The 23467-nt window shown below is 41.3% G+C and overlaps 2 protein-coding genes across 6 annotated transcripts; one reads left to right on the forward strand and one right to left on the reverse strand.

Annotated features, from left to right (window-relative positions):
- Positions 1-600: 600 nt before the first annotated feature.
- On the reverse strand, positions 601-11995 carry eif5 (eukaryotic translation initiation factor 5). Of its 4 annotated transcripts, none has more exons than XM_083632733.1 (13): positions 11977-11995; positions 11047-11260; positions 9562-9841; positions 8746-8827; positions 8301-8473; positions 7638-7749; positions 5446-5573; positions 4096-4131; positions 3836-3997; positions 3137-3298; positions 2644-2808; positions 1517-1657; positions 601-1023 (listed from the first exon to the last, which is right to left on the reverse strand). In XM_083632733.1, exons 3-13 carry the CDS (start codon positions 9631-9633, stop codon positions 928-930), a joined length of 1329 nt encoding a protein of 442 aa, XP_083488859.1. In that variant the 5' UTR covers positions 9634-9841; positions 11047-11260; positions 11977-11995; the 3' UTR covers positions 601-927. The 4 variants fall into 4 exon arrangements, with proteins under 4 accessions (XP_083488859.1, XP_083488857.1, XP_083488858.1 ...); XM_083632731.1 differs by having other exon boundaries at positions 11889-11992; XM_083632732.1 differs by lacking the exon at positions 11977-11995 and adding an exon at positions 11877-11971.
- Positions 11996-12958: 963 nt separating this feature from the next.
- On the forward strand, positions 12959-19660 carry vps29 (VPS29 retromer complex component). Of its 2 annotated transcripts, XM_083634327.1 has the most exons (5): positions 12964-12990; positions 14479-14490; positions 16060-16251; positions 17717-17952; positions 19139-19660. In XM_083634327.1, the coding sequence occupies exons 1-5, from the start codon at positions 12988-12990 to the stop codon at positions 19254-19256; spliced, it is 561 nt and encodes a 186-aa protein (XP_083490453.1). In that variant the 5' UTR covers positions 12964-12987; the 3' UTR covers positions 19257-19660. The 2 variants fall into 2 exon arrangements, with proteins under 2 accessions (XP_083490454.1, XP_083490453.1); XM_083634328.1 differs by lacking the exon at positions 14479-14490 and having other exon boundaries at positions 12959-12990.
- The last annotated feature ends 3807 nt before the right edge of the window (positions 19661-23467 follow it).

Consider the following 23467-nt stretch of genomic DNA (forward strand, 5'->3'; position numbering starts at 1 on the left):
ATTGACCACCTTCACCAACACGACTCCACGCCCGAACCTAAGGTCAGACATTTTTCCCAGCCTTGTAAAACACCCTTTCTGTCAAAAGCCAATATTTCCGATAACACTTGAAGCCAGCATTGGTCTGTCCAGTTGAAGGAGCGGCGGAGGAAGTGAGGAAGCAGGCTGACCTCATCTCTCATTGGAGCACAATACAAAATAAAACAGTACTTATTTAAAAAAAACAGGACTGGCATTATTTCTGTGGAAACCTCTCTGGGAATACGTTAATTTTTAGAAAGCTTCTACATTCACAATTTCAAAATTTATCCAAGTATACTGAGGGGATAAAATCTGGAAATCCCAAATTTAATTTTAGTATCTACATATTTGAAAGCTTGGGACAGACTTGTGCATTTTGTTAATGTAAAAGATTGCAGCTCATCCCATACTTAGCTATTAGCATTGAAGTGCATTTCCCATTGGGTGAAATGTAGGCTATATACACTTTCACACCTGCCATTCTTGCATAATAAACAAAATACACCATTATTGATCTTTCTTGCCTAAGAAATTTAGTAATATATTGCCCATTGCACAGTAAAACAAATTCAAGTGCAGTGGATAGCAAAACATTCTTTATTGACTGGAAAAAATAGACACAAACAAGAAAAAAAGAGAAATGTGCAGTCAAATAATCCCCAAAACACCCATGATTAAAATCCTCCAAAGCAACTTCATTTCGTCGATTGAATACATCTCAAAATTACATAGTTAATGTGCAGCTAGTAAAGCGCCATGTTAAATCATGCCACAAAGCAGAGAGAGGGTTGTAAAGGGGGGAGGGGAGGCTAGAGGAGGGAAGGGCCAGCCACTTGGGTAGTATGTATGGGGCATCGTGTGAGTCAAAGCCACAACACAACAAGGCATTATCCTCAAAGTCTCTGTTCAGATCGCATCAATATCAAAGTCTTCTTCCTCTTCAGGTTTGTCTGGTTTCACAGTCTCCACTTTGAGTTCGCGGGCAGAGGAAGAGTACACAACCTGGACAGAAAAAACATGAAATGCGTTATAAAATCATTCAGAGATTTATGTCTATACCTATAGGGGTTTGACTGATATGGGTTTCTGAATAGATGCTATTTGTTTGTATTGGGAATTTACACATTTTCCAGTTAAATAGATAAAATGTACAAAACAAAAAATGTCAGGGTTTAGACCTTTTTTTCTGGTTGTTCACTCTTACAAGTAATAGTTTCGACCTGTGGTTTGATTGGACTATTGTATGCAGCAAAGTGCAATAACTGGCTAAAAGTTATGAGGTAGCTTAAATCTTCAGTAATTTTTGTGATGGGCGTAAATATTATACAGGAACTGAATAGTTTAAATCTTGAGATGTAATTTCACTCATGTTTACTAACTACAACCCACTAAAATTAAATATAGGAAAAGACAGAAAGGCCAAACAGAGATGGGTCATGTCAAATGAAACATGAACCGCTACAAAACAAAGTCAACCAAGTTGAGGGGACGTTACCTCAACGTTCTCGTCATCTTCCTCCTCCCCTTCCTCGCTGCCCTCGCTCTCCTCCTCTGCCTCTTTCAGCCACTTGACAAAAGGGGCGGCCTTGGCATGGATCTCTTTGGCGAGCTCCTTAGAGACGTATTTCTTAGAAACCTGCAGGAGAAAAGAAAGCCCGTCAGACAGGCTGGCAGCGGACTGATGAAAGCCAATAGCTGCATAAATCAGGACTAACTCAATCCCCATCATTTTGGCTTGTCGTCATAATTCATCTTCATGCTTTGAAGAACAATTATTCTACTGGACTTTCTGTACCTTCCATCAACTATATTGCTAACAAACCAATGCTCCATTGTCGATGGTGGAAATTAAAGTCATGATTACACATGAGCGTGCATCACGAACTCAAGGCCAGGACTGTTGGGGTCCATTAGCTTTCAATTAAACCCATTGAAAATGTTTAGTTAGGCTGCAATTTATTATTAGTTATATAATTGAGCAATCACTCAATTAGTTTGCCCCCTTTTTGAAAATCCAATAATTGTATTCACTCCAATATGGGTTTTTGAAGGCCAATGCAGATATTTTTGCTAGCTGACAAAAGTAAACACCATTTACTTGAACTTTACTATCTTTAAAATAAATAAAATAAATTTTCATGCAAAAAAAATTCAAATATTCAGTGAATTTTATTCTTGTCAACAAAATCATCAATCATTGCAGGTTTTCCAGACATTTAGCATAACAGAGCAGGACAGCATGATGGCTGATATCCAATATCTTATATCTTTTATTTAGTTAAAATTGGCTAAGTGGTGTCTGTGGTGTGGTGGTGTCAGTCACAATTGTGATGTCATCAGTGATGTCACTCGAGCAACTGTGATATCAGTGATGTCACTCGAGCAGTTGTGATGTCATCAGTGATGTCAGTCAAGCAATTGTGATGTCATCAGTGATGTAATAAATCCTTCCTGGTATGAGCCGATGGCGCAGTTGCACGATGGTGCCTAGGTAAGTGGGCGGTGTCTGTCTGTCTCCACCCTAGAAATCAAGCGCAGGTGATTCCTAGTTTAATTTTTTTTTTAAAGTCAAATTTCTGCCCGATATATCAATCTCACCATAGCATCTACACATCCGCCTACCTTCTCTGCCCAGGCAAATATAACATCTTCCTCCAGTAAGTCTGCGTCGTACAGGTCTTTGAGGATGATGGGGACCCGGGGCAGCAGCTGGGCTTGGTACAGCTTCACCAAACACTCGAAGCCTCCCATCAGATACTTCTGGGCTTTCTTGTTGTTGTGGCAGAACTGAAGAGGAAAATCAGGAGAACAACGGTCACGACGAGACAAACTACAATCGTACGCTTCATTATATTTAAAGTGTATTTCAAATGGGCGGGTCACATCGGCTCTTCTGAAATGTTTAGATGCACACAAAGAAATTAAGAATTCACAACCACTCATCACTTTGAATCTTAACGTGCTTCTTTTTTAGTTTTCCAAACTAGTCTATTTTTAGGATCATATGCTACTAAAAATGGAAGCAGTGTAAAACCTAAGAACACTTAACAAAAACATATCCGTGTTGTCATGCGGCGGACTTGAACGAGTCCACGGGGCTAGATGTCGAACTCACCCGCAGGAAGTGGCGTTTGTACTTCTTTATCTGGTCGCGTATGTTCTCGTCGAAGAGCAGCTCGCTGAGGATGAGCGGGCCCGTGGTCACCACATCCAGACGCTCCGCCTCCGCCAAGATGTCCTTATCTGCCCCGTCGATAGTTCCACTCTCCTTCTTTTGCTGGAGACGGACAGAGAAGTTGAGTGGACGCGTCAGTCAGAGCTTATTTTTTACTACCCTTCTGATGTAAGTCAATATTGTCTCATCTTTGAGCAGAAAGCCATCATGATTGTTGGGGTTTTGTTGGGGATTTTGGGACATCTCGAGTGCTCGAAATTAATGATACAACTAATAATTTTATTACAAAGTGAAGTAAGAAACATTTGAAGGAATTCTATTATTTGTATATTATTTTATTTGACATCACATCGAACATTATCATTCGGTTCAAAGGGAGGAATATTAATTGTCAACATGTGACTGATTTTGCCATAACAGATTGTGTCCAATTATTTACTATCCATGTTTCCAAGACGTATATAGGAACCCTGAGATTCACCAAACCAAAAGTTGGCATTAATGTTGCCGTGATCCTAGCCAAATCAGGGTTCAACAGGCAGTGAGGGGAAGCATGTAGTCACGTTTACGGCTTCCAATTTCCAAGTCCTGCAAATGATCTCAAAGCCAAATTACCGTACTTGAGTTGGGACTCCTTACTTTCACAAAGTTGTAGAACAAGTCGACCCTCTTCTCCAGCGGCTTCTCCAGGTCCTCGCTGAGGGTGAGGTTTTTGGCGTGGTCGCTGATCTCCTCCATTCGTCGCCTCTGCGCCTCCTCTGAAGTCTCCTCGGCCCAGTCCTCATCGTCATCGTCTCCATCCTAACAGCCGCACACAGGGGAAGAGGTCAGACAGGTGGTGGTGCAGCAAAAAAAAATCAAAATGATTTAAGTATTTTACTGCACACTCAAAGGCTCACAGTTCTTTTTCTTGCATCTCGTCTTGCATCTTGTCTCTAGAGAAATGGTAAATACAGTAAATGCAGAATTGTTTTCTGCTAAATATGACTTTAATGACTGCAGTAAAGGGGAAATTGTATTTATATCAGAAATTATTTCAGCATTTTGTAGACAGAGCAGTTTGACCTGCAGACTGAACTACCGGTACATCCTCCCTTATGTAAGCTGGCATGACTCCTGTCTTTGTTTGACAAGTTTGAGTCAATGTAAACTCAGAAACAGCCTGATCTATGGAGGCAAATGTTAACACACTATAACCGTTACAACATTTTTAAAAGGTTGTGAAAGGCTGAACTCAGACCAGTCGGTGTTATCCTTCTGCAGAACGTCCAATTGAAGGAACTTAAAATTAAAAATATTTCTCATACTTTCAAAGATATTTTGGAAGTAAGAATTTACTGAAATCAATGTTTTTTTGTGTGGGGGGAAACCCCAGGGGAGCACATGCAAACACCTCATTTTTTTGATGACCCCACCTGGGCCATAGGTACTGAGGACATGGGGATGGGGACACACCCTCAGCGTCACAGCCAGTGTTCATGGATTATCAAAGATGTATTTTTTGTCTCCCTATTTGCTGCCAAACTGTCTTTGCTGTGCCATATTTGCAACTAACTGACCGGCTACCAATCATGAACGATAGATGTTCGAAATAGATCAGGCCAATAATTGTTTCAACTGCCTGATCAAATACAAAATGTCAATTTCCAGATGAGAAAAGCGGTCAAATGTATGCCATACAACCAATTTGCTGCAGTCCGAATATTGTACGCATTTTGACAATCTGGCATCGACAGTTAATTTCCGACACTGCGTTTGGAATTTCACAGCCTATAAATCAGAGAATCTAATCACTAATAATCCATTGATCTGAACCAGTAGAATCTACTGACAGAAGAACAAGCTGCCAAGAAAAACACTTTCACGTGCTACTAGTGGAAAAATGTGAGCATGCACCTTGGTCATCAAGACACCAATATTAAAATGACTGTTTTCATAACAATTTATAGGGAAGCAAACTCATGGGAGTGAAAAAGAAGAGATTGCAGGGCAGACAAAAAAATATCAATGAGAAACCCTTCACCTAAGTGCCCTCTTTTAGGATAAAAATGGTGACTGTCACTTGGTGACTAGTTTGCATCCCTGAATTTATTTATATGACTATATAGATTTCCTTTGAAAAATATGTAATAGATTTTCCAGGCTCTCAATGCATAGTAAAAATTATTTCTGTCAAACTTCATACATAACGTGGTAAAAACCAAAATGTTTGTACGGATCTGGATCTCCTCTGCAGGGAGGATACCCACCACAGCCTCGGGAACGTCAATGTCATTCTTGTCGGCGTCTCCGCTGCCGGAGCCGTTCTCCTTGTCCTTCTTGCGGTTCTTCTTCTCTTTCTCCTTCTTGGCGGATGCAGATCCACTATCACTAGCCTCTGTTAGTGAAGAGGCAAGCACGTTGTCAATATCACAGTCATCATTTTTAATAGGTTGACTAATCGGATGTTTACATCGATTAGTCTGCATATTTGACATCATCAAGAGTACAACTACCTGCTTGTATATATTTACCCCAACCATTCTTTCCCCATGCTGATAAACTCTGCCATGATGGCCTACTTCTCACGTCGATGTCAGCCATGTCAGATTCCTGCCCATCCTCCACTCCAGGGGTGGGCAATTATTTTTCATGGGGGGCCACATGAGAAACCCAGATTGTTGCCGGGGGCCGAACAAATATTGTCATGCCGTAACCCAGGGATGGGCAACTTTGATGATAGAGAGGGCCACAAAAGAAATGTCCTCGCTACCAGAGGGCCAGATTTTGCTGATGGCTGGGGGCCTAACGGCGCCGGCGCGAAGAATTTGGGGCATTTGAAGCCAGGTTTAGAGGAAGAACTAATTTTAAATTAACAGTTGTGATGTCATTATTCAGTCTTAACCACCAATATTTGATTATTTTCTCACTCACTCCTATGTCACCACCTGCTCTCCCTGCAGGGCTTGACATTTTGACCACCTGCCAATATGGCTGCTAGATTTTAAAGTTAACAGCCAATTACAATTTCCACTAGCCAAAACGTTTTTCTTGAAATAAACCAGAATATGAGTGGGTTAATTTAAGCATAAGTATCAGCAAGTGGCCCTGGATTCTCAAAGCCTGTGTTGAGGGTCACACAAACAAAAATGCACTCTTGAGGCGAAATAAATCCAAAACCAATGAGTTAATTATTACAATTTTAACTTCAATGTAGAACAGTAATTTCTTACACATGAGATTACTTTTAGCCTTTTAGTCATAAAGATTATTGAAAGATATTCCATATTTTAGACTGAAATGTTATAACAGAAGTGGAGTATTGGCCAGAATGACATGAACATTTGGACACTTATTCAGCGGGTATCTTGCATGTTCCGTTGAGGTGCACTGTATGGAGAAAAAAAAAATCCAGCTCACGTGTGCATGTGGCCCACGGGCCGCCAGTTGCCCAGCTCCACTTGTTATTTAAGTCGTTTCTTACTGTGCACTCAGTGAATAGGCCTATTCTTATTCCTATTGTTTCGTTAAGATCACATTTGTCTAGCCAGGATGACAGCATTTTACAGCAGGCACACAGTTATGGCATGAGGCAGTGGGTTTCGGGCCCTGTTGCCGTCTAACCTTACTTTGAGCCATACAGGACCACAAAAATGGCAAGATAGTAACAAAATCTAGTAAGTTATAAATGACTAGAAAGTGCTTTGTGCGCTCCTTTTCTAGTGTATGCTGTGCGTGCAAGCACACTCAAGTGGCAGCGCTCATTTCTACCTACCGTGCCTCGTTTGTTTACCCTCGAGCTCACAGACGCAACTCGCAATGCATGCTCACCCTGCAGCGTGCTCACCCTGCAGCGTGCTCGCGCAGTTGAGCAATTGTGGGCCGCACCAACCTTGGCCTTATTATTCACCTTATTCCTGGACTTACGTTTCCAATGATTCTCAGCGGTTGCCGACTTCCTGTTTAAATTTTTTTCACTAGCAAGGACGTGCGTGCCGCTGTCCAAGAGTGGGAACATTTGGCTTATTTTATCCAAAATGGTTAAAAATACTAACGTGTCGTTGCATAGCGGCGATATTTTACAAAAACGAGGTGAATGTCAATTCACTTGTACTGTATGGGCTTATTTTACCTGAAATTGCTAAAAATAGTATGTGGTTGCATGGCGGCCACTTTTGTTTTGAAGGCTAAACGTCCAAACCGGAACTCTTATTTGGTCATTGAACGGAGCTTTAGCGGTCTCTTTCAAGATTGTCACTCCGTTGTACAATTATGCACGTGTGAAATTATTGTGCTGGGGGACATAGGTAGGTACAAAGTCACAACAATGATGATTATTTTCAGTCTCTTTCACTATGAACGGTCCTGGGCAGAAACAGGCAGGTGGAAACAGGGACAGAGGGTGTCATGGAAGCGCCCACGGTCTCACCAGGAAACTCGTGAATAGTAGTGAGATTCTCACCTGGTGGGTTTTTGAGGATGAACGTGCAGAGTTTGTGTCTGGTGTCAAGCATGCCACGGTAGCCACAGGCTTTACAGGAGTTGCCGATGGTTTGTTTCTTGGGATTGACATGCTGCGGGGAAAGTCAGATGGATGCAAGTTCTTAAGAGGACAACAGCAGCTTAACGTTCAAGTCAAATAAACCACCATGAGGAATTCTCTGCCATTTGTTTCTGCTTCCAAAATATTTTCTGTTTTGAGGATTTAGTCAACACTCTTATAGTGACTGGATTTGACAGAATAGGCTTAATTTCCTTGATAATCATCATCACAAGTAACAAGAGTAAAAACATTCTCGGGAATCCATAACAATCAGATATGATAGTGAAGAAATAGACTGGGAGAATAGGTTTCTACTTTTTTTAAAAAGGTCACTCACTTAAAAAAAAGTTAAATAAACCACTATGGTGTACCGTACTTAGTTTCTAAATTACTCAAGAGGTCATTTGGCAACTAAAACACCCAATATGTGAAATGACCAGAACAAAGAGGAGTCATTTTATTTGGACCGAGCAGTATTTGATCCTTTTCTAGGGCATTTTTGTAATTCAAAACTTGCAAGACCTGGAGACGATCAAATTCACACTTCACAAGAGTTGCCTGAGGATGCTGTGAAACATTTACCAGATCAGTTTCAGGGTTTTCACACTCGGGACACAGCACAAATTTTCGGATGAATCCATCAAGCATGTCCTGCAACTTATTCGCCTCGTGGGAACCGTTGACAATGTAGCGGTCGTTCTTGGCATCAAACTGGGTCTGCGCACCGAGTTCACAACCAAAAAACTTGGTCGGGTCTGTGGAGGTGGTCAGGGATTAACAATTGAGTCTCAATCAAATTGGGAAAAATAGCTTTTTCAATTTGTTGGCCAATTCTCCATATGATGCAACTTAAATTACGGTATATCCATTTCACAATAAAAACCAAAAACACATTTTGTATTTATATCAACCATTACTTCATAGAAACTTAATTCATTTAATTTCATTCATTCATTACTTAATTTCTTTCTTCTTAAAACAAAACAGAGAGCGAATGAGACAAGACGCGACACATGGTCTGACTTACATGTTGGAGGCCTGTTCAATGCCTTTGCAACATCAAGCATGTTGACAATGACCGTCTTGATTCCATTCCCTTTGCCTTCGACCTGGAGAGCATAATCACAAACAGAATAAAGACCTCAATGAAAGAGGTCAAAGCTCAACATAACTGATTCAAGGCCCAGTCATAGCTAGAACAATAACTATAATTTATTATTCCAAGTAACTGTTCCTACTACAATGATGCAAAACATCCAAAACTATATTTTGGTGCAATCTCAAGTGATGCACAGACAACGATGTTCCCGGTTGTGACCGACCGGGACATTGCACAGCTGGAGCTCTACAGCACGATCACTGTGCTAAAACACGCAATATTGTCTGCCGGTCAGGCCTAATAAAGGTCAATCAATGCTTTGCTACAAGCACCTGTGGATGTTGAAAAACTGGGCCCGGGGGTGGAGTGGGAGGGTTGTTGTAATGTAGTGTTTGTGCTGTAATTTCATTGATTATGTTTTCTGTCTGTGTCTTCTGTATTTTGTATGTATACAGTAATGTAAAAAAACACAAGAAAAAAAGAAAAAAATAAGTTCTAAGAAAGAAGAGTTGATTTGAGTTAAGTTATGGACCAGTGATGACATTCATGTATAAATGACATTGGTCCACGAAGTCACTGAAACCAACTCACTGTCAAACTAAACGAATGACTGCAAAACTGTTTAGCATTTTCTGATACTGATGTTATGATACAAAGCTGGTTGAAAATCGGCTGAGTGTTCCTTTAAGGTTTACGCTATTGCAATGGAAAAACCACCTCTGAAAGCATGACGGCAAGCTCTACCTTGGCAATCAGACGGGGCATCTTGTAGCGATAGAACTGGTCTGACACGCTGCGGTTGACGTTGACAGCCATTTTTGCTGGATGTTAGCACTATCAGTAAGATAAAAGGATCTTGAATGGGGATTTTTCGGGATCTTCTGTCTGGAAAAAAGGGGATGACATAAACGACTGCAAGCGTGCTCGGTCTCTGACATGAAAAACGCTGTGCCGCTGTGGCCGCAAGCTCCTTGCTTGAAGGCTAGATTTCCACCACACAGGTTCCAACGGCTGCGCAACAGCTCTGCAAGAGGAGAGGGACACTGGTTAGGAAAAAGCACCACACAATATCTATATCTATATACACACATAAATAAAAAATAATAATCCATTGCAACTCCATGCATGTTCTGTCAAACCTGACTGAACATCGAAATGTATATTGGCAGAAGTGACGAGTAATTGTCAATTGTATTGAATGTCAGGTGCCATCACCCCTGTGCTATGTGCCAGTTGGGCTAAGCCGCCCATAAATCAATCAACATAGTTTAATATTCTAATGATATGGTGACTTGGGATATTGTGACAATTCTGCTGTAACAAGCGCATTTTATTTAAAAACAAAAAAGTAAAAAATAAATAAATGAAAATGTGAGTTTTGTTTGACATCATAGCCAACAACAGTTCATTGGGATTAATTTGATTATTTGGGCTAGCGGTACATCAATATTGTAAAGAAAAATCTCAATTGTGATATTGATGTGCCAGTATGCAATTGTGTTAATGCAACAGTTATGCCGACACCAATGTCACTGAGACAAAGTTATTTAATTATATTAATGACTTGATTCACTTTCACAGAATCATTTTTATTGCCACAATATGAGGAATTTGTCTTAGTGTAAGTATGCAGCATAGCTGTAATGATCAAACCGCAACACACTATATTTACAAAGAAAAAGAAAAAAGAAAACGCTGCACAGCAAAACACAGACGCCAGCTCACGGGATTCCCACCGTCAATATGTGAATTTTGGTACTAATCCCTCAATTTTAATCAATCAAATAAGGCCTGCTACTGTTAGGTCACAAACAGGGGCCTGCCTGACTGCTGCCCAATAAGTCCCTCCCTCCTGTTGGCTAACCCTGCACAGCTGAGACCCAAACTCTTAATCATTTCACAGCCTTGTCAATATAATCAAATGCTCTTTGACTTAGTGAGTCAGAACTAGTTTCTCAATGACACACCGGCCTCTGGTCAGGAGGCGGCTCAGGCAGGAGGAAGCTAGCTGGCCTGCTGGCTGCTTGGTGCAGAGTGCGTCACGCAGCACTCACTGCACACGAGTGATGGAATAGGGAGACGCCATTTTGATATCGTTGCACAGAAACAGGCATATTGAGACGGATCACGCAATATTCGCTTCGTTAATTTGTACAAACTACATCTATACACAAAATATATCGTTCAACCAAAACATTTAGAATAAAACAAATGCGGTCAAACGCTTACCGTTTTCGCAAAACAAAGACATAAACACAACGCTGATCGTCCAAGAGGCGCAGTGAAGGGTTGTCGATGGCTGGTGGTTGTTATATTGATTGTAGCAAGGTGGTTATTTGTTTCTTGTTTTCAAAGATGCAGAGTTGCACACCAACCGTCCGAACAATGCAGGTGCCAGGCTCACAAAGAATGAATATCTGGAACGTCCTCGGGGTTTGGGGACCTTGGAAAAGAAGCGTATTGTTATCCATACAGATTGTGGGCTAAAATGCTAACATCATCAGGTGTGACAGAACGTTAGGGCTTACTGGGCGACGCTAAAGTTCATAGGGGCGGATGGCTCAATCGTCAAGTTACAGTGGCGTCAATAAATAAATCAACAAACTACCCCACAAAACAAGTCTTAACCTTCCGTCATGCTAACGTTAACGTATATAAAATGAGCTTCGACATATGAAGGTAACGTTATCCAGCTGTTAACGTAACTGGCTCGGGTTACACGTGTTTCACCCCCAAAATGCCGAATTTGTGACAATATATAATCACGGATTTATATTCATAAACCCAACGACTAAAGTCATCTAGCTATGCTTGTAGAAGTCAACTCCAAATGTTACCGTTTTAATGTGACTCGTGTCTGTTCTGAAAACGCAATCGCTAATAGAGCTCCAGGAAATAGTCAGAGCCCAGATGCTAAGCTAATGCCAAAACGACGTCACGTAAGGTTAGCCGAACTAGCTTCAAAGCTAACCGTAACATTAGCTGCCAGCATCGTCAAACATCGTCGACGCTGTCGGATGAAAATGAGATGAAGATACAGCGAATTTATCATTGACTACCTGGCTAGCTACCTTTCTCTGTGGAATGACGACCTACGGCCTGTTATCCACGTCGACATGTGAAGGGGGAAAATATGATGAAATTTGTTTCGCATCTTACCTCTCGAAGGTTCTGCGAAATACTGCTGCTCACGTCGCTTTTACTAACGAGTGTCAAACCAGGAGAAACACACAGGTTACGACATCCGGTGGGATTATTTGTTTTAAAATAAAAGCTCACCTGACAAAACCTACCTGTACCTGTGAGGTCTCATTCTCCTGTTCTCTCTGTGTGTGCAGGTATGGTGGCACTGGCATGTAAGCTTTAAGTGAACATTCTCCTGTTCTGAGTGTGTGTGCAGGTCAGGGTCCACTGAGGCGCTGCGTCCTAGAGTAGAGTAGAGTAGTCTGGTATTGGTCTTGTTTATACAGCTTTTTGTAATCCCATGCTGCCCTTTTTGGACATTAATGAGTTTGTGTATTTGTAGCTCCTATTTCTTCACAAGTAGCAATGAACCGAGGCCACCAGCACAGACTGCCATGTCAACGTGGCCTTAAATTGACTTATCATAGTAGTAGTAGTTTTGTGTTTCGTTAGGCCTACAGTTGTGAAATATACCCTTTTGGTCCTTTGAAGTCAAAAATACAATTTGAAATCAGAAAATGCTATTAACCATAATACCATATTATATCTTTTGTATCTAGGGCCTAGATACAAAAGAGATAATAGGCCTATGGTATATAGCCTAGATACTAGGCTATACTACAATTTATGTTCAATCTAGGGATTTTTCAAGGTCATTTGAAGCCAGAAATACCATTTGAAATCAGAAAATACTATTAACCATAATACCTTTTATCTTTTGTGTATCTATACTACAGTTTATGTTCAATCTAGGGATCCATCTGTATTTTTTTTTTTTTTTTTTCTGCACGTTTAGAACGTTTCCTCGCTTTTATTACGAAAGCAATATCGCCAAAGAGGAAGTTGAACACATAATAACACCTGCGAGTTTGACAAGATCTCATACTGGTTGCGTTCTGCTTTTTCATTGGCTGGGGAGTTGACGCTGTACGTGCGTAGAAGACGCTTCCTGACTTCACTTGACTAGCAGAAACAGCAAAATAGAAGATGGTGAGTATGAAATGGCGAAAAGGCCTTGTTTTCCCCTATTTAAAGCCAACGTTTCGAGCACTTCGGTTGCTTGACGTTGCTGAGATTAGTTGCTGATATAAAGGAAAGTGCCCACAAGTCTTCGGCACGGCCAGAGCCTCAATTTGAGGGGTTTCAGGTTAGCAAACCAAGTAGAGCACCATTCCGTGATGGATCAGCGGTCACATGACAGCTGAGTAGTAGTCACAAAAATGCGATGCAACAAGCTTCAAGCACCCCTCAAATCACTCTTTTCATTTGCACGGTGCTCTTTCAGTTTCTCGTTTATTTTAATCAACCATTCTTATTGTTTGCTGGATTAAAAACACACGATTTTGACTTTTTGTTGCTTCCAAAACAGTTAGCTAGCAAGCTAACAGCTATTTCCCTGTCACTACTGTGCAACAGGATTGACGTTTATCCCCTAATTATTAACATATCCACACTGACGTTATACTCAGATTTAACTTAGTATAGCCAACTACTAGTTAGGCAAAACAAATTCCCCATCAAGACTAGAATTACTGATTCATTCATCCACTCATTCATTCAGCTTCTCTGTCTTACAGTTAAACACAAACAGCTACACAAATAAGATAGACAGCAGAGATGGGGACTTGGATTTGAGTCGCACACACAGTGACTTGAGACTTGTCCTGAAAGACTTCAGACTTGACTTGGACTTCAGAATTGGGACTTGTGTGAACAATCTTTATTTTTATGTGTATTAACATTAATGAAAGGTCTACTAATGATAATTTAAACTAATCAATGCTGATACTGTATGCTAATAAAGGAGTGAGGATAATACAGTACATGCTTTGAAATCCTTAGTTTTAGCTACAGTGTTCTAAGCAGACCGGATGGCATCCAGCAGATGATAGAAACACTCATCCATAAGAGACTTGAGACTTGACTTGGACTTCTGACCAAAGACTTGAGACTTGACTTGGACTATAGCTAAAAGACTTGAGACTTGACTTGGACTTGGACTTGCAAAAAAATGACTTGTGAGCATCTCTGAATTAGACAGCAGGTTGGAGCGAGAGATTGCTAAGAAGAAAAAGCATGGTTTAAATTTAGTTAGCTGATTGATAACTGATTCAAAACCAATACTTTAATCTGCTTCACCACATGATTTTGCATTAATTCCTTCAGGCGACCACCATACATTTGCTTGATTGTAATCACTAACCAGCAACCATACATTAACAGTTGATTTAACCACATTGTCATTTAACTTTTCTTATGTGTTTCGGAATGATTCAAATCTGTACTTAATCCATTCACTTTTTTTAATTTCTAATTTCAGTTTTCCCCTCTTGTCCCAACTGTTTTTCTTGTCCTATTTTTTTCTTTGATCATGCCTCATGTGTTTCTCTCCACGCACACCCTGCCTTCCTCTCTCTCTCACCTGCTCTCCTCACCCGCTCTCCTCCCACTCCTCCTTGCCTGTCTCCAATCACCCAGGCGGGTCACCGGGTAAGTTGCCCTCACTCTGTGTGGGATCCCTGTGCTCTGCTCGCTCTCCTGCCCTGCTCACTAACTTGGGGTTGGGGCTGGAACAGCACAGCGATGGAGGTTTTCTCTTACTGGGTCACACAGCACTATACCAACAGCTGCTGATACAGTAACTACAGGGCGCTGAGGCTGTGCTTGGCAGCCGTCAATGCTTTAACTATATCAGCACTCAGCTATGATCCTAAATAATAATAAAATAATCCAGAGTAGAAGCCAGTGTAGGAAACTTAAAGATCCCTTATTGTAATGTTCAGTATTCATGATTTGTTTTCAAAATACGCTATGGCTCAGGATATGAGTAATGTTCTGATGCTGGTTTGCACATTTAAAGTGGTATTTATTGTGTTAATTAAATCAAAAGTCATATTACAGGCAAAACAGTCAAAATACTGCACCCTGATTGGCCCGACAGCAGCACTCCTCTAATTCAAATGGCCTGATTGGATGGATTTCAGTAATTATTTAGTGGGGGAGCCAATCAGGAGGACCAATTCCAGTAGCGATATATTTCCTGGCGTTAATCTGAAACTGCCTGGGGGGGAAAAGGCTGAATTTTTTAACATGCAGTAACTTTAGATTTATCCACTCACATTTTTTTAACTGTCTTTAACATTTTTGATCACATATGTAGCCTGTAATAGAGGACAATTAGAATTCCTAGAATAGGGCCCTTTAACTTTGGATGTACAGTTGCTCTTTCATCCCCAAATTCACCAGCTATTTTCACCATTTAATCAGCCAAACAGATTTTTGGCATATGATAGGATCTCCAAATGCTGGTTTGTTACCTGCCTGACCATCTGTCAGAGTAGACAACCATACTAACCAATATTTACCAGCATTTGGCTGCTGGCTGGTAGGAGTGTTTAGGCTATTCATGGGTTTTATGTTTAATATGAAGCCTCAGGTTTGTGGATCTTTATGTTTATCGATACCTTGTGTTGTGTGAAGATAGGATGATCTCTCTTATATCCTACGCCAGATATCGAGTGTCTAAAATGCATCTGTTCCCCATTGGTGATGATCATTATATTTGTCATCACTTGAATATTCAGTTGTTCTCACATTCTTTGTGACCCAGTTTGAATTCAGACACTCAATATTCCAGACTGCTTTTTGCTTACATCCATTGCTTATTCGGCAGTTAAAATCCCCCTATAAATTGTACTGTATATATTTAATTTTGGTTTGCATTGATGACATTTTTGCATTATCTCTGCTGTATTCCAGTGCCCTGGACTGGACTTGGCTATTGTTTGTGTGTAGTAACATCAAAACTAGCTAAAGTCTAGTTTTTCTCAAACATGAAACAATACCACTAACTAAGGTGTAAAATAGTCCTGGTGGATTCATTTCTGTGTACATAATTTTCTGCTGCAGAAATGACCCACAGGTCTTCCAGGGTTCTGTCCTAAGTCCCCTCCTTTTTTCGCTATTCCTACAACAACATGGTCTAACTGTACAGGCTAACTGTCCCAGGCTTGGCTGCTGGTTTACTAACTGCCCCGTGTGTCTGTGCGATGCCGTCAGTTGGTCCTGGTGTTAGGTGACCTGCACATCCCCCACCGGTGCAACACCCTGCCAGCCAAGTTCAAGAAGCTGTTGGTCCCGGGGAAGATCCAACACATTCTCTGTACAGGAAACCTCTGCACCAAGGAGAGCTATGACTACCTGAAGACCCTCGCTGGAGACGTCCACATAGTCAGAGGAGACTTTGATGAGGTCTGTGTGTGTGTGTGTGTGTCTGTGTGTGTGTGTGTGTGTGTGTGTGTGTGTGTGTGTGTGTGTGTGTGTGTGTGTGTACACAATCCAACAGTGATTCTCAACCCTTTTCATATCAAGGACCCCTTATTTAGTTAGTCCACAGTAGGGCCATGGACCCCCATTTGATGAGAGTTTGTCTGTTGGATCCAAATCTGAGAATTTGTTAATGTCAGATATGAGTTTGTCCAGAATTCCATAACTATGTGTATTGTAAGGAGAGATGTAAAAATGAAACTATGATCAAAACAGTTATTCTTCTACATTCTCTAATAATGGTGTTAACCTACTATAAATTAAATGATGCTGTTAACCTCCTGTAATGGTGAAGTTTAACAATTGATCATTTTGCTGGAGACCCCCTCAAGGACCTCATGTTGAAAATGACTACAATAGAACAGCTCTAAAAACCCACACTGCATTTTTCCTGTTAATTTTCATAATCCATTCATATTTGTACTAGCCCAAAGAAGGAAATTCTGTTGCCCAAGAACAATTATGAAAAATAGACACAGAAGAACAGGCAACACATTATCATATGAATTGGGCTGGCTGTGTAAGTGCAAATAGGGATATTTTTGCTGCTTATTAAGTAGCCACAGACCAGTCTCAAAGCTTCCCTACATCTCAATATTGTACCAGCCAGTCCTGGTGAATTTTACAGAATTTTACAATAAGAAGTTCTTAACTCCAAACAATACAGAAAGTAATAAAACACACAACAAAATATTCAGTTACAAGGAGGAATGAAATCGAGCCATTGCCAGTGACATAGACTGATGGCAGTGTAATGAACTTGTAATAGTAGTCCCTCATTGCAAATTAACACCTGCTACAAATTGACACCTGTTAATGCACCCATTTGCCTTTGAAGCCCGCGTGTCCAGGTTTTCATCCCAACAAACATTACAGGAGCTGATTTCTCTGATGACTTCCTGCTCTGTGTGTGAAGGTGTGAAGTCAACTGCTGTAGTGTTTGGTCAGACCTCTGGGTCTCGATGGCACCTGGAAGCACCGTATTCAAATGAAATGTCGGCATCGGCCCCAAACGAACATTTCTGCCGATAAAATGACGCTAACCGTAACCCAGGGAGACCATCATCCAAGTCTGTTTAAGTAGGATGTTTTGTTTGAAAGAAAATGTTACATAAAAAAAAATATATTATATAATATAATATATGGTATGTTTTACATAAACTAATTTGAAGTAGTTTTCTTATTTTCCCCAGTGAATGTGTACATTTTGAAAAGCATTGTATTTATGTCTGCATCTGTCAGTGCGCCGTCATGTTATGTTATGTTAATGTTATATCGGCAATCAGCCAAAATAATTGGCTGGGTGGGGGGGGGGCGGATCATGCATCCCTTTCTTCACAGTATAAAACATCACTTTTTGCCCTCTGCCCTCCCCTCTTGCCCCCTTCAGAACCTGAACTACCCGGAGCAGAAGGTGGTGACGGTGGGCCAGTTCAAGATTGGCCTGATCCACGGGCACCAGGTGATCCCCTGGGGCGACATGGCCAGCCTGGCGCTGCTCCAGAGGCAGCTGGACGTCGACATCCTCATCTCCGGGCACACACACAAGTTTGAGGCCTTCGAGAATGAGAACAAGTTCTACATCAACCCTGGTTCTGCCACCGGAGCCTACAACGCACTGGAAAGGTAGAGGAACCGTTCACACTGTTGGGTTTTGTCTTTTTGCCATTCCAAATAGCTGCTTATCTATAAACTGATAGAGCTGCCGAAAAGGGATGCAGGTGCACAGTAACAATAATGAAAGATATCACATCTGTTTTTGTGACTAGTACTAAGGGGCAAGCTGAAGAAGAAAATGAAGCCAATGTGGACGTTCCTTAAATGTGCATTCTTTCAAATGGCCAGCATGGCGCAAGTCCACTGGCTGCAAAAAGAAGTCCAATTGGATAGAAGTCAATGGGGAAAATTACCCTATTTCTCACTTGATTTATTACCTCCGTAAACACTTTCCTAATTCCTAATAGTTTAGTCATCTTCAATACAGCATGATGTTCATTTTGTAAATTATGGTACAATTTCGAGTAAAATAGAGTAAAACAGACTATGCTTTGGGGCCTGATTGACAGTTCACCAGTGAGTGCGCAGATCATGACATGGACCAATAGCAGGTGGCGCTGCATCTCTGCGGGAAACCCCCTGAGAAACAGATGAAGTTTCTAAATCACTCAAATCACAAAGCAACCAGGAGTTAGTAAGGACATCAAAGCAACCAGGAGTTTCCCACCTGGGACGCTGTGGGCGCTGGAGTTGTGACCCCCCCATATCTTCAGTGCCTACTGCCCAGGTGGGCTATCTCGTCGAAAGGGCCTTTCTGTGTGGAGTTTGCATGTTCTCCCCGTACCCCCCAGGGGGTTCCTCCGTACATAACCCCCCACTCAAAACATGCAGAAGATCGTCATCCGACCAGTGACGACAACATCTGAAGTTGGTCCAATGAAGGTCCCCGGGCGCTGGAAAGAAATAGCGACCACTGCTCCTGGCCTGCCCCCTGGAGGAAAGGACAAGGCTGGATGGGTCAAATGCAGAGGACATATTTCACCGGCCACCGTCAGCATGAGTGTGTGTAGTGGCCGCATGCATGTGTTGTAGTGTGTTCGTGTGACAATAAAGACGGGCTGCCATCTGAAATCGTGTTTTTAGTTAGTAAGGACATCAAAGCAACCAGGAGTTAGTAAGGACATCAAAGCAACCAGGAGTTAGTAATGACATCAAAGGTTAGGCGCTTGATATTGTAGCCGTAGAATGATGATGTATGAGCTGAAGTGTGAGGAGCTATCCAATCTAAATACAAATCTCACCTCTCTCCTCACAGCAACATCATCCCCTCTTTTGTATTAATGGACATCCAGGCGTCGACCGTGGTGACGTACGTTTACCAGCTCATCGGAGATGACGTCAAGGTGGAGAGAATCGAGTACAAGAAATCTTAAAGGACAGCGTACAAAGGGAAGGGGGGGGGGGGGGGGGGGGGTAGGGTCCCTCCTGGGCTATGTGTATTGTTTCATTCCTTTCCACCGTGGGCCGCAGTCCCGTCACCCGCAGTCCCGTCAAAGTTAATGCTGTAACAAACTGTTTGCTAACTTAACTCTAAAAAAAAATGAAATAAGTATGTATTATATTGTTTATATGTTATCAGCGTTTGATATTCTGCTATCAAGCTATCATTTGGTAACTTTAGAGAATGCAATAATGTCACATGTATTTGTAATCAAATGTTTGGTGCCATTTATTTTTTGTTTTCACCCCTTGTCATGTCATCTAACCCACAGGCCTTAGTTTGCTGTAGTCGGCCTTCTTTCAGTCATTTCTTTCCCAAAATAAACATATAATTTCACTCTTTAGTTTTGTTTTTTCCTTAAATTGCATTATTATTATTAATAATAATAATACATTTTATTTGATGGCACCTTTCACAACAATCAAGGTCACCTCACATTGATAAAACATACAATAAACACAATAGGTACAATAATTATAATTCAGTGCTTATCTGCTTGTGTAATTGTGTCTAGCATGATATGAATGTGTATATATATATACACACACAATTGGTAATATTGTGATTGAAGTAGTAAGGGAGATCATGTTCAGTTTATTATGGAAAATTGTCTTGTTTTTAACTCACAATGATACACAAAGTGGAAAAGAGCACAGCAAAACTGTAAAAATAGAAAATTAAAGAATGCAAACAATGGGACACAATTCAGTAGAAACAAAGCCCTAAAGGCAACTTTGGACATGTTGCATCAGAAAAATTTGCACAATGCACTAGACAAGACGTGAGTGTAGAAACATGTTGCACAGTGTACTAGACAAGACGTGAGTGTAGAAACATGTTGCACAGTGCACTAGACAAGACGTGAGTGTAGAAACATGTTGCACAGTGTACTAGACAAGACGTGAGTGTAGAAACATGTTGCACAGTGCACTAGACAAGACGTGAGTGTAGAAACATGTTGCACAGTGCACTAGACAAGACGTGAGTGTAGAAACATGTTGCACAGTGCACTAGACAAGACGTGAGTGTAGAAACATGTTGCACAGTGCACTAGACAAGACGTGAGTGTAGAAACATGTTGCACAGTGTACTAGACAAGACGTGAGTGTAGAAAAATGTTGCACAGTGTACTAGACAAGACGTGAGTGTAGAAACATGTTGCACAGTGCACTAGACAAGACGTGAGTGTAGAAACATGTTGCACAGTGTACTAGACAAGACGTGAGTGTAGAAACATGTTGCACAGTGTACTAGACAAGACGTGAGTGTAGAAACATGTTGCACAGTGCACTAGACAAGACGTGAGTGTAGAAACATGTTGCACAGTGCACTAGACAAGACGTGAGTGTAGAAACATGTTGCACAGTGTACTAGACAAGACGTGAGTGTAGAAACATGTTGCACAGTGCACTAGACAAGACGTGAGTGTAGAAACATGTTGCACAGTGCACTAGACAAGACGTGAGTGTAGAAACATGTTGCACAGTGCACTAGACAAGACGTGTGTAGAAACATGTTGCACAGTGCACTAGACAAGACGTGTGTAGAAACCGTAGAAACATGTTGCACTGTGCACTAGACAAGAGGTGTGTGTGGGCAGTGGTGGCCCAATGGTTAGAGAAGCGAGCTTGTGACCGGAAGGTCGTCGGTTCAATCCCCGGGACCGGCAGGATAAATCTGGGTGGGGAAAGTGAAAAGGCAGCGCTTGCCCCTCCCTCATTACCACCACTGAGGTGCCCTTGAGCAAGGCCCTTATCCCCAACCGCTCCAGTGGCGCTGATCAGTGGCCAGCAGATCAGACTGTGGTTGTACTGGTCAGCTTCCAGGTATGAATATGTGTGAAAGTGAACAGGGCACTCCTGAAAAAGAGAGCATTGCTCTCAGTGAGACTCCCCCTAAATAAAGGTTAAAAAAACAAAAACGTAGAAACATGTTGCACTGCACAAAAACAAAAACGTAGAAACATGTTGCACTGTGCACAAAAACAAAAACGTAGAAACATGTTGCACTGTGCACAAAAACAAAAACGTAGAAACATGTTGCACTGTGCACAAAAACAAAAACGTAGAAACATGTTGCACTGTGCACTAGACAAGACGTGTGTGTAGAAACACGCCCGTCCTATCAGCCGAACACAAAGTGGGCGTGAGGCGCTGCAGATAACCCGTGTCTGCCCAAATGAAATGCTGCTGCTGGCAGGAAATCCTCCAGGCACACAGGAAGTGATGGACGGAAAGGTCCCAAGCAAAATACAAAACTTTATGGGGGAGGTACCCACAATGTTCAAACTTTTAAATTGTTACTGCATTTTTATGTGCAAATAAACATAAAAACCTTCCTCCTAAACAGCAGCATGCAAGAGAGTGCTCTGTCTGTCAAGAGACAGATGGACTGGACCTGACACCACCAAACACTAAGAAGAAGTTGTAGCAGAGAATCCACTGATGTTAACAGTCCAATGTAATAAACATATAGGCCTACATTCTCAGTTCTTTTCACAATTATATGATAAACCCTTCCTATGAAAAGCAAGAGATCTTTGCTGCTGTTTATGTATGGTTGATTTTAAAGTCATAAATGTAAAAATGATTTTGGATGTGGCTGTTCCAACAAGTTAAAGATGTGAACACTTCCACTTTGTAGAAACAAGATCCTGTTCAGCTTCCTCCAATATGACATCATTATTACTGATGTCATGTGACTTCTGGGTAAAGAAATCCCTCAAACTTTCAAGACTTAAAACAGTTATCTCTCCCTGCCATTTGGGGATGTTCCCTACAACTTTGTGTGTGTGTGTGTGTGTGTGTGTGTGTGTGTGTGTGTGTGTGTGTGTGTGTGTGTGTGTGTGTGTGTGTGTGTGTGTGTGTGTGTGTGTGTGTGTCAATACATAAACTAAAGTACTAAATACATCTAAAAGAAGTTAAAACTAAAGAACTAAATACATAAAATAAAGTGGCCATTCACAATCGTATGCCTCTCCAAACAGGCATAACAAGAGTCTCCACTCCCTCTCGTCATCAGTCAAAACCTCATTTGCTTCTGCTGGAGGACTGAAAATGGAAGGAAAATCTCCCCATTCACCACTAATCTCAGGTTATAACATCATAAGATCTTATTATGATCATTCAAGTCCAGAGAGACAGACATTTCAGTCGAAATGTCATAAATCTAAGAAGGTGTCGTCATCGTCCCATCGTCCCATAGAAAGTGAACTGAAGCATTCGCTCAGAGAGTCGTCCAGTTCGTCCTCTTCCTCCTCCAGCAGCTCCCTCCTGGATCCTGGAGACGAATGGACGAAAAGTGACATTAATCAAAGCCCAATTAGACATACAAATGCAATGACAATAAATAGGTAGAGTTAAAGAAATGAGTAATAAACACAGATTGCATAGAAGCTTGTCTTCAATGTCGTATTTTGAAAACTGACTTGAAACAATGGTTCTCAAAGTGGGGCCCGGGGACCCCCAGGGCTGCTTGGAGGGGTTCCAGGTGGTCCCCAGCAAAAAGGGGAATAATTACTTTTCACTATAATTCCATCAACACAATGACAGAATGTATGACTATTTTGGCCATGGGTTTCATACACTTTCTGTAATAAAACATCTAAAAGAAGAAATCTTAGATGGGGTTCATGTTCTAATTAGTGTCAGTTTAGGGGTCCTCGATGTGAAAAAGTGACTGATGTAAGTAAAAAAACAACAACAACAACAAAATGTTTTAGACAACACTAGAACATTTTACTGACTCACTTATTGGACTTCTTTTCAAAGTTGGCACGTTTGCTGTGTGTTTCTTCGACTTTCTCTGTTTTGATGCTGATGTCGTCCAAGGCCTGAGAGATGGCACCTTTGTTGTGTGTTTCTTCGACTTTTTCTGTTTGGATGCTGATGTGAACGAAGACCTGAGAGATTAGACACAGACTGGAGTGTTACTGTTACATGAGCCCACATATAGAAAGTTATTTTGCGATGTGAGATACATGCCACTAAAAGTGACACCCGGTCTTACAGTATGCTCAGTGACACAAAATTACAACATTTGACTGCTTTTCAGGAGATAAAATGCAACTTCAGCCATTAAAGAAAGGTTAAAGAAAATGCTTTTATATATAGACATAGAATGATGAATTTTAGGTTAAATACT

The sequence above is a fragment of the Poromitra crassiceps genome (genome assembly GCF_964638095.1).
Source record: "Poromitra crassiceps genome assembly, chromosome: 3".
NCBI classification, from domain to species: Eukaryota; Metazoa; Chordata; class Actinopteri; order Beryciformes; family Melamphaidae; genus Poromitra; species Poromitra crassiceps.